This window comes from Diabrotica virgifera, chromosome 8, assembly GCF_917563875.1.
Source record: "Diabrotica virgifera virgifera chromosome 8, PGI_DIABVI_V3a".
Classification (NCBI taxonomy): Eukaryota; Metazoa; Arthropoda; class Insecta; order Coleoptera; family Chrysomelidae; genus Diabrotica; species Diabrotica virgifera.
Genome location: NC_065450.1, coordinates 165,253,873 through 165,266,357, shown reverse-complemented (window position 1 = coordinate 165,266,357; position 12,485 = coordinate 165,253,873). Strand labels below are relative to the sequence as shown.

General features: G+C 33.8%; 1 protein-coding gene across 1 annotated transcript in view; it reads right to left on the bottom strand.

Annotated features, from left to right (window-relative positions):
* The window catches only part of LOC114342025 (uncharacterized), a 69,276-nt gene extending 58,352 nt beyond the window's left edge, over window positions 1–10,924 (bottom strand). The window contains exon 1 of the mRNA XM_050659165.1: window positions 10,817–10,924. Within this exon, the coding sequence (XP_050515122.1) occupies window positions 10,817–10,924 (108 nt within the window). The remainder of the gene's footprint in view (window positions 1–10,816) is intronic.
* Window positions 10,925–12,485: the final 1,561 nt, after the last annotated feature.

The window sequence follows — 12,485 nt, the reverse complement described above, 5'->3', positions numbered from 1 at the left end:
AAAAACCTCAAATCGAGGAAGAAAATCAACAAAAGCCACTGTAATTACATCATCGCCTTATAAATTTGAATTAGAACAATCTCTTAAGAAAACTGAAGACCGTAAACAGAGTTGTGGACGCGGAAGGGGACGAGGACGAGGTCGAATTTGCAAAAAAGCCCAAGAGAAAGTTCGGAAACGTATTACCGTCGAAGATTCTGAGACCGAAGAAAGTGATCTTTCCAATATTGAAGAGGATACAGATTCCGAACTAAGTTCACAGGGTTCAATTCCTGATAACGACGACGCCGTGTGCATCTTTTGCGAGGAGTCTTATTCAAGTAATAGCAGAGGGGAGACTTGGATAAAGTGTCAGAGCTGTCTTTTGTGGGCACACAATGAATGTGCCGGTGCAGAAACTGAACATTATATCTGCGATTTCTGCCGATAGATTTTTGTATTCATTTAATATGGCCCCCTGGGGGCCATATTAGAGTGACGTTTTTGTTTTTCACAGTATTCTAGATATTGACAAGAATAATTTTTTTATACGTTAGATCTTGATTTTTTTAATTTTTTTTAATAATACTGTATTAGTATTAAACTAATAGTTATGTGAACGAAAATTAAAATTTAAAAATGTTGATTGTTTATAATCTCTAATCGAAAAACAAATTAGGGGGCCGCATTCCCACCTTCTCCTCTATAGATGTCCATAATACTCAAAAAATTTGGTTTCGGCCTGGAGGGGGTTGTGTCACCAACAGGATATTTTTTTCCTTATTTCTCTGAACTATGAATTATTTATGAAAAACCGCTTGACATCATGCATTTTTTTCACGAAGAAAGCAAATCTTTGATCTTTAATAACTCAAAAGGTATTGATTTATTTTAATAACTTAATATAACAAATTTTGCTTAAAATTTGCCTCTCCGTCGATATGTGGGGTTATTTTTAATAAAATAGTTTTCACCCACGAGAAGGGGTGGCATCCACACCCAGGGTAAAAGCGCAAGTTGGTAGTATGTCACTTTTGTTTCCTGAGGTATGCTCTAACTCAGCGATACTCAACCTTTTTCTTTCCTGGGCCACATAGTAGCTATTGCCACAGCTTGCGGGCCGGAATCAAGATGAAGTTGTATACAGGGTGTTTCATTGGGAACGGAAATATTTGAATCGTGAATAGAGATAAATGAGGCGGTTCTAGACATACTAAATTTATTGCTCCACCGCCTTTATAACCGAGTTACTGGGTGTTTTATCGGTTTTGCCCATTTCTTTCTGGACCCATAACTGTAGAACCACCTTGAATATTTTTTGATATTTGGTACAGATATGTCACATTTAGAACCCAAACCACCCAACTACTAATTACAAGAAAAATCCAGGTCCGGATTAAACAAAATTATAAATCCATTGTGACATTAAAACAACATCCTGTATATTGAAATTTTCAAAACCCGTTTGCACATTCGAACAGAGATTTAATGGAGCTTTCATTTTTTGCGCAGACAATGACTTTAATTTTGAAATTATGTTGAAATTTTTAGTAACTTTTACTTTCAAAACAAAACTTTCGATATAATTATTTCAAAATTAATGTCATTAAATTGTCTGCGCAAAAAATTGAAGCGGGCAATTAAATTTAGTTTTATGCTCTTTTTAGATGTGCAGACGTATTTTGAAAATTTTTTATATACAGGGTGTTGTCTCAAGCTCACAATTATTTTTAATTTTTTTTTTGTTAATCCGGCCCTGAATTTTTCTTGTGATTACAAAATGGGTCGTTGCAATGTAGTAAATAAGTATTGATTATTTGTAAAATGAGTATTTGTTCATTATCTTTAATAATTTATTATTAAAAGTTAATAATACCTTGCTTTTTGATAAGAGTTCTTAAAAATTTAAAGAGAATATTTAAAATTAAAGTCATTAAATTGTCTGCCTCACTAGTACGTTCTTTAAAGGTAAAATACTGCAAAACTTCTAAATTTTAAAGAACCGCTTGGATTGACATAAAATTTGGCATACACATAGCTAACAAGTCAAAGAAAGAAGTGATATTATGCCGATGTGTGCTTTTGCCCTAGGGGTGAGTTTCACCCCCTTTTGGGGGTGAAAAATATATGTTCGAAATAAGTCCAGAAATTGATAAAATGACTAATTCTAAGCAACTTTTGTTCTTTAAAGTTTTTTTACCAGTTAATACTTTTCGACTTATTTGCGAGAGAATATGTACATTTTTCTACAAAATAACCACGCTTTCAGACGGTTTTTCGCAAATAACTCAAAAAGTAAGTATTTGGTCGAAAAAAAAATTCTTATCAAAAATATAGCACGTAAAAAAGTGAAAAACATGGTGTATATATTAGGTCACTATACCTAGTAGAAGCAGAGTTATAGCCAACGAAAAATAGGTTCATATTCGTCAAATTCTAGATCGAATATTTTAACGTGCCGTAACCAAAAAACGAAGCACTTTTTTGGGAAAAACTCATTTAAAACTTTTTTAAAGTGTTTAAAAAATGCTTATTTTTGTCGCGGTGCTGAGTATTCCTACTTCAATCCTATATAGTATGTTCGTAGTGGTAGGGGAGCAAAGTATGCTAAATGTGCAGTCACTCGAGCATTATGGGGACCTATTTGGTTGTGAAGAGTAGGTCCTAAAACCAAAAAAAGTTAAGTTATGTTTTCCATTTTAGTGGGGACTTTCCATTTTTAAGTTAATTTTCCATTTCCAACAATTGTTTTCTAGAGTAAAGCGCCATCTATCCATAATTCGAAAAATTTCTCGAATAAATTTACTTATTTTTACGTAAAGAATCCAAATCTGCAATAAAAATGGGGGCTCCCATTTAAGATTTTAAAGCAACCGCCCCCTCCCCCCACCTACGTGTGGGGTCGTGTTTGGTGCCATTCGATAGATTTTTCAAAAATATTGAATAATTGTATTTTTTTTTTCGATCTGATATTCATTTCGCGAAATATCGCGGGATTCGTATTTAAAATATTAAATTTACCGTGGAAAGTCGTGTTTCGTATCATTCGATAGATTTTTGAAAAATATTGAGAACGTATTTTTTAGTTTTTCGATCTATCATTTATTTCGCGAAATATTCGTTTTTTTCTTGTGAAACTTTGGGACTCACCCGTTTCCTTACACCCCGCTCAAATCGTCAGATTTTTTAAATGTACATACACTGTTTTGCATTCACCTTACCTTATCCTAATCTGACAATTTCGACTTTTTCTAAGGATAGTTTTTTTTTCGGTCCCCCTTAACGAACTTCCCTAAATTAAGAGCCAATATATGGTAGGGGTATATTTTAAGGGTACAATATTTCTCCCCATGTAATAATCTGACGCGCTCAAGTAACTGCAAAAATCCCCGCTTGGGCTCCCCTACCATAGGTGAAACTATTCTGACGTTATCCCTTGTGGAAATAAATCGTGTTGTTTGAGCATTTTGCTAACAGGTGTGTTATAGCGTAGTGAGTTAAGTGAACAATTTGCTAACGGGCGTGTTCTTATGTAAGTATTTAAAATTTTTATTTTTACCAGTTATACACTGCCGAGCAAAAAAATCAGATCACTCGATAAATTATACTTACACGTTTGATGTTTTGAATTTCTTAAACCTGTTGTCCGATTTGAGTGATTTTTTTAGTGTGTTATAACCTTATTATTTAAGAATATCAATGTAATAATATTGTTGCTAAACAAGTAAATGTCATTTTATACCGGGTGTAACAATCATACTGTGTTTTTCCTTAGAGTTCGGAACACTCTGTGGACTATTGTAGCATAGATAAAATATTGAAATTAAAACTCAATTGTAGCCTTAGGCTTTTATAATATTTTCTTTCTTGATTCATTTGCTTATGTTGGATAATAAAAAAGTTAGGTACTTTAAGAACTAGCCATATTCTTCATCAATACAGCGTGTTTCTAAATAAGTGCTTTAAGGGGTAATTCTGTATAAAAAATAATGACCGTTTGCTTTATATTACATATGTCCTCAAATCTTCGTTTCCGAGATACGGGATGTTAAATTTTTTCTTACAAACTGGCGTTCTATTTGTTTGCCGTAAAACCGGTTGAGATATGCAAATGAAATTTGGTAGGATATAAGAGGTAGTTATTGCGCATTTTTTGACATACAATTAAGAATTTTATATTCATTATTGGCGTGCATACATGATCTATCTAAAATGTTTATACCCCTATGCACGCCAATGGTGAATATAAAATTCTTATTTGTATGTCAAAAAATGCGCAATAACTACCTCTTAAAACCTACCAAATTTCATTTGGTCATTATTTTTCATGCTGAATTACCCATTAAAGTTTGTACTTGTCTTGTACAATATTTTACGCACTTGTCTAGAAACACCCTGTATTGATGAAGAACATGGCTAGTTGTTAAAGTACCTAACTTTTTTATTATCCAACATAGGCAAATTATCAAAAAAAAAATGTTAAGAAAGCCTAAGGCTACAATTGAGTTTTAATTTCAATATTTTATCTATGCTATCATATTCCACAGAGTGTTCCGAACTTTAAGGAAAAAACACAGTATGATTGTTACACCCGGTATAAAATGACGTTTAACTGTTTAGCAACAATATTATTACATTTATATTCTTAAATAATAAGGCGATAATGCAGGGCCGTAACTACGATGTTGGGGGCCCCGGGGCAAACGTAATCTGGGGGCCCCCTACCCCCCAGCGCAAAGGGGTCCGGAAAAATGTTTGATATTTAACCCCTTGAAAACGCATTTTCCCTCCTGTGTGAACACCACACTCTCTTCCTTCTTTTTTTTTTAGCATGTCTTGCAATAATTTTAAAATTAGCAGCGGAGGTTAAAATTACCCAATCCCCCACGGAGGTGGGGTGAGAGGTTACTTTAAAATCTTAAATAGGAGCGCTAATTTTTTATTGCATATTTGGATTCCTTACGTAAAAATAAGTAAATTTTATTCTAGATATTTTTTCTAATTATGGATACATGGCGCTATAATCGGAAAAAACGATTGTTGGAAATGGAAAACTAAATTTAAAAATAGAAAGTCCCCATTTAAATGGAAAATTTTACTTAATTTTTTTTTGATTTTAGTACCGAATCTTCACAACCCAATAGGTCTCCATAACGCTCGAGTAACTGCAAATTTAGCATACTTTCCTCCCCTACTATCATATTTAAATTTATAACCTTACTAGTGTAAGGCCGCGTTCAGAGTGGACGAGCAAAGAGCAAAGAGCAAAGAGCAAAGAGCAAAGCGGAGAAATCAAACTCATACTGGGAAATGGAGGTACACAGAGTGCTAGCAAAGAGCAAAGCGGCGAAACCAAACAAGTTTGATTTCTCCGCTCGCACTCTTTGGTCCATGTCGTGAAACCGCTCCCGTCTGAAAAAATCTTTGATTCGGTTTCTTTGTCAATTCCTATTCAAAAATGTCCCCTTTAAACAAATCTGAAGAGCACCGGGTGGAATTTTTGGGCAGAAATTGTTTAAACAATTGTATCTACTCTATGTTATATTATGTGTAAGTTTTTAGTTTGTGAAAACTGTCATTCTAGATAGCAGTGCGTGAAGTGTTTAAAGTGAGCGTGAAGTAACCAATGTATTTTAAATGGGACTTACTTTTTCGCACTGTTTTTAACACACTTTCATATAATCAAATATCCTTAACTTTGGCGTTGTCATGGTGATGACATAATGAGCAATAAATTACGACAAAAGTTTTTACAGTTTTGTGGTTTGAAAGAAGTTAGAATTTTTAAATGTCAAAGTTCTAAAAATTGTAGAATAGAAATGAATTCCAGTGACGAAGAGTTACAGTTTTTTTATTTGTTTATGGTAAAGTAGATAAAATATTGTATGAAACTGTGCGTGAAGTACTTTTTGCGAACTTACGCGATGTATAGCACTCGCTCCGCTGTCGCTCGTGCTCTAAATATCGCGTGCGTTCGCAAAAGCATACTTCACGAACTGTTTCATAAATAACTATTTTTAAACAAATACAAAAGATCACGGTTTTTGGTCCGGAACATATATTTTTAGGTTTTTTGGGTTATTCTAAACAAAAAAGGTATCTTGTAATTTTTCCCAAAAATTAATAGTGTTCGAGTTATAGGCGATTAAAAATCTAAAAAATGCGAAAATACGCATTTTCGAGGTTTAAAAATTCATATTTCAATTAGTATTTTTGAGGTTGCCAGATACTTAAATTGATGATTAAACATTCAGCTTCGATTCTGAAGAGTGATCGCGTTTAACCTTAATTTATACCGTTGTTTTTTAATTGTTAAATATGCGTGTTTATCCGATTTTTTTGCCGGTGCGGCGCGCTCTATTTCAAAAATCTCCTATTTCCTCCGAAAATTATTTTTTCTAGATTTTTTGGGACATTCTAAAGAAAATAAGTTTCTTGACATTTTTCTCAAAAGTTAATAGTTTTAAAGTTATAAGTTAATAAAAACTCATTTTTGGATTTTAAATCGCTTATAACTTTAAAACTGTTAACTTTTGAGAAAAACGTCAAGAAACTTATTTTATTTAGAAAATCCCAAAAAATCTAGAAAAAATAATTTTCGGAGGAAAATAGGAGATTTTTGAAATAGAGCGCGTCGCACCGGCAAAAAATCGGGTAAACACGCATATTTAACAATTAAAAAACAACTGTATAAATTAAGGTTAGACGCGATCACTCTTCAGAGTCTTGAAGCTCAATGTTTAAACTTCAATTTAAGTATCTGGCAACCTCAAAAATACTAATATAAATATGAGTTTTTAGGCCTCGAAAATGCGTATTTTCGCATTTTTCAGATTTTAAATTGCCTATAACTCGAAAACTATCAATTTTTGAGAACATTTACAAGATACCTTTGTTGTTTAGAATGACCCACAAAACTTAAAAATATATGTTCCAGAGCAAAAAACGTGATCTTTTGTATTTGTTTAAAAAAATTGTTTAAACAATTTCTGCCCAAAAATTCCGCCCGGCACCCTTCAGATTTGTTTAAAGGAAATTTTAAAATATTTTTAAATAGGAATCCACAAAGAGACCGAATCGGAAATTGTTTCAGACGGGAGCGGTCTCACTACATGGACTACTGTGAGAGTAAAGAGCAAATATCCTACCGCTCCTATCCATACTGCCGAGTGGAAAAGAACTAAACTCTCGTCTAGCGTAACTACTCGCTATTAGCACTTCTTTGCTCTTTGCTCTTTGCTCGTCCACTCTGAACGTGCACTTTTTGCTCTTTGCTCTTTGCTCTTTGCTCTTTGCTCGTCCACTCTGAACGCGGCCTAAGTTAGCATTGTGTTCTAGGTGTATAATATCTAGGTATGCATGCTTAATATTTCGTTTAGTTTAGAAACATGTATATGTACCTATATCACACACATAAATAAATTGTTATAAAAATACATAATATTTTGTCTAAAAATATCCAATGTAAAATGTTAGCGGCGTTTTGCTTGTAGTCCCAATTAGTAGGATGCGGAAAATTACCCAGGGGCGTGTTTTCTCGCCACATGAAAGGAAAAACAAGAGAAAAAAATTAAGAATTCTAATTCGGAATACTAAAATACTTGATTATGATATAATCATAGCATCATTTTACATTACTTACTATTTGCTTAAAAATTTCTCCTTGTTTATTTAACAATTATTGGGCGTTCTTTTTACCCAGGTTGATTTAGCTTTCTCCGTGGTATAGTATTAGTTAAAACTCTGGAATTCTGGACCTTGTAGCATAATTACTGCAAACTGCGTTGCTTCCTGCTGCATTTCTTTGTACTTTTCGAAATTTACTACACTGTACTGATGAATACCAATGGTCAGAATGTCAGAAATATATACCTACGGTTTAGACCGGACTCTCAAAGGAGTTTCGTTTGAAAAAATTGCAGACCGGATTCTGACTTCTGAAATGTGTTGCTGTAACCCTGGACTTTGATTTCGCAGATGTTGCCAGTCTGTACTGTGGTTCCTCCTCCCCCCACCCACCCGCTCCAATACTTCAAAATATTTTTTTTCAAATAATTCTACAGACTGTACAATAGCACCAGTAAAGTTAATTTTAAATTTGGATCGATCTCTTAAATATGACCTACATAACAAAAAATGAATCATAAAAATCAGTTCATAATTGATGGAGTAATCGCGTAACAAACATAAAAAAATCATTCAGATAAAGGCTTGTATTTGCGATGAAAAAAATAAAGATGCGATGAGATAAAAGCTTCTTTTATTGAAGTCGATTAAAAAGACTATTGCTTTTAGGCATGAAATTTTATAGGTACCTACTTGAGGCTATGTTTTTCCTATTCATATGTGGCGAAAGTAAAATTACAATAAGGATTTAAAAACTTTTAATATAAATGAAAAATGCACAAAATAATTTAATATTCACATGTTTAATTTAACTTTGTTTTAAATTCTTGCAATCATTATTGACACATTTACACAAAGATATACAGTTTAAATTTTCTTTTCTACAAGAACATGACATTGTGCGACAGTTAGATTTACATTTGCATGGGTTAATTAAAGAGATAGGCAGAGCATTTTTTGTCATTTGCTTTGGATATAAGTTTCCTTCTCGTAGCTCATAGCCAAATTTAAGGAAATCAGTGGGCTCACACATTGGTTCAGAAGAGTATTTCCAAAGATATATTTGTGCTGATGCTCTTAAACAATGTAAATACAAATGACAAAACCTTGACAAATTTAAGACAAAGCCTATGTTTTGACATATCAATTTATGTCGAAGTTCATCGGCTGTTGTTTGATGTATGGAAATTAGGTGCAAACTTTCTCCACATCTTGGAACTGCTGCCTTGACAAAAGCCCATCGCCCAACGTAAGGAGTGCGTTCTGAACAAAATTAAGCTTCGCGGCACTTAGCATTTGTTTTTTCGTACCTACGCGACTTGTGGTATCGCAGCCGGTAAAAGAGTGCAATGCAGGAAGAACATTACATACATTTTCACCAAGAGATTGTGCAGCCAAATGACACCCAAGGAAACGGTTCTTCTTTCGTGATCCCTCAAACCACAAACCCCGGCACCCTAGTTTTTCAAGTTTATGCCAGAAATAAATACCTAACAAAATATGTCTGTGTCAGGACTAAGGATGATAATTTCTGTTTCAGTATTTTGTTTCACGCCTTGAAATATATGACAGAATATTCTGCAATCAGCCTCTAAGTAATTAGATTTTAAATTAGTAACTTCAGCGAAAGAATCTCCTAGTAAAAAAATCTTTGCAATCAGCGGGGATTTTTGTCAATGGACTGGTAATCATTACTTGTTTTGTGTTTCGTCCTTTGCTTCGTAACTTTGACTCCATAAACTTAATCGATATATCATCATACCGATCAAATACCACATCAATTCGCGTAACGGAAGTTTGAGACAAAAATGCCGTTACTTTTTGAAAAACGCTGCTGCGAAATCTCCGAATGTACTAAATTTATTTAGTTGTATTTGATACACAAGTGCCATGCCATCTACAAGATAACTTTTTGGGTTTAGTACAATATCTTGTGAAGTGCAATTGCTATTTTTTTCAATTTCCAGAGCTAAACTTGACTTCTGCGTTTTTGTATAAAAACCATGCTTATGAAAAATATATTTTGGATAATCCAGTATTTCGTGTGATGCAAGTTCTTTGAGGTCAAAATCACGTTGAGAACCTAACATGAGTGATTGTTGAACTTCTGTAACATCTTTTGTATCTTGATATTGTTTATTAGAACTTGTCATCTTGCTTTTGGTAGGTTGGAAATTAAAGTTTAAAAATTTATTTCTTGTTATGGTATCAAATACACTTTTTTGTTTTAATTTAAAACGTGCTTCATCAAAATCTTTAATCAGACGTTCTCCTGATTCTTTGATATTAAGAAGGCATTCTGAGGTATCTTTATCAGCCAAAGCACCAGTATGTATGTTGTAGAGTACATTGTTCTTCCCATTAGATTTAAATGGATTAAAAAGTCATTCAAAATCGAAATTTACGCGATGTTTACTCGTCGACTGGCGTGCACTGTACAAGCTGGCAAGGTCGCGCCCGAGCACAAAGGCAAACTAGGGAAGTGGGCGCAGCGCGCAAGGTCGGAACGGCAACGCACCGCGCTCGCTCGTGGCAACAAGTATTTTCATACGGCTAAAGGTACCAATAACACGTATCAAAACTCAAATCACGGTCGGCAATTTTTGCAAACGATTATCCGTTTCGAGCCTGCACTAGTTGCATATTTCATTATTATGTACATTTACTTTATTGCGAGCTATGCCGATAACATTTTACATTATTTAACTACTTATTCCCAAAAACATCTCCTTGCTTTCTTAATTATTGGGCGTTCTTTTTAACCGGGTTACTTTGGCTTACTCCTGGTATAGTAGGTGTTAGTTGATCCTCTGGTTGTGAGACGGCAACAGGCCGTCTCGAAAAAGAAGGTTTCTATATCTCTTGTACCGTACAAACAGCTATCAAAGTAGATGGCGCTCTTATATATTTCACTGAAGTTGTGAATTTTCAGGACACAGTGGTCCCCTTCTGGTTGTGGATTCGTATCCTGCTCGGGTGGCTGATGACGCCAAGAGGCAAAACATGCATGTATCACCCTACTGAATACCAATTCATAACCAGAAGGCAAAATATGTGTGCTGTTGTACCAAATATTTAATAATAATTTAATTAATGCTTACCTGGATACTTATTGTAATTAAATATACTTACTCTTTCGGAATTTTAGAAAGTGAAGTGAAATACATAAACATCCCAAATATATAATGAATCGTATCATTAGACTAAAAACTAAGAAGCGCCTCATATATTTCTTATCATGGTTTGTAGAGTAAAGTAAGGAAAATATTAAAGTTCTTAAAGTATGGTAAAATGGCTTGTCCTTTTTTATGTCGTACATACTAAAATGATAATTATACTAAAATATTTTATATGATGTTTAGGATATCTACCACAATTAAAATGAATTATAAATCACACTAGGGTTTATTATCGTCTGAAGTTTTTTCATGGCAACTTAATACGAAACTTTGTTTGTAGACATTTAATTACATTAAAATTATGATCAAAGGGCAGATGCTTTTATTAAAAATATAAAAGGCCTAGGAAAAATTAATGACTTCGATTTGATGATATCAAACGCTTTTTTTATATTAGCCGTAGCTGATCAACGATTTTTTTTGTTTCCTTTTTCAATTGTGAATGATTGATTCTTCGAAAACACTGAACAAATTTTAAGTGAACATCAACTGTGAAAGAAAATCGATAACATTCACTATGGAAAAGGAAAAAACAACTCTACCATTTGTGGATGTGTTAAACACAAGTGAAGCTATAATGTATATGAAACAATCTACGTTAAAGGAAAAGTTTTAGAGAAAGTATCCAAAAAAAGTACAGTTTATTCCAAACCCTTTTTTCAGTGCGTCATAGTTTTTGCCTAATTCACTCTAATGCATTAAGCTCGAAGAGACAGAAAAAACGTACGTCCGTGCATATTATACATAGAACTTCAAAAAATTTTGTATTCGTTGAAGGGTATTTCCATATTAAAGTGTCTTATAACTTATAGATGTACAATTGGTTGACAATTACAATAAATATTTATAAATGGCATATATTTAACCTTATATTATTTTTTGGCTGTTTATTTTTGAAGTTTGTTTCCGTTTTAAAATTGTAATTTTTGGTTTAGATTTTTACTCCTGGCTCCAGGGCCGGATTTAAGGAGGGGCAGGCTGGGCAGCTGCCCGGGGCCCCCATATTCCAGGGGGCCCCACAAAGCCCCCTTGTGATATTTCGTTACATGGAAGGTTTTAATCCTGTTGAAAGGTTTCTCATATTTCTGCCAAATCACGGTCATAAAGCAGAAGATTTAATTCTCTAATGACATTCTGGCAATAACATGATATCGATTTGAAAAACTTCAGGGGACAGTCCTACGACAACGCGTCAGTTTTGATTGGAAAATGATGTTCAGGCTAAAATTAGAGAACATATAATATCTTGGTGTTTTGGATTCCGTGTGCCGCCCACTCTCTAAATTTAGTTACAAAAGCTGAAGCTGAGTGTTGTCCTGCTTCCATAGTATTCTTTGATTTCTTATAAGAACTATATGAACTACATATATGTATGTTTCACTTCCTCTACACTCTACATATAGATACAACTTGTTAATCGAATGTTTAAAAGCTGCGTCTTTAAGCGAGACCAACGCCGACCATGGCAGAAATATTATTGTTCTTAAAAGAGTAAATACTACTAAATTGATCTAGAAATGATGCCGCAAAAGCACCAGTTATTAGTTGTAATCAGGTTAAAGGAGCATTATCCAAAATTTCAGAAGACGAGGAGCAACAATTTAAAACTCGTAGCGAAGCAAATGGCTTGTATAATCGAATGTGTTTGGCTTACTGGAAACAGGAATATTTTGAATGAAACCTTAGAGAGGACAAACAGCA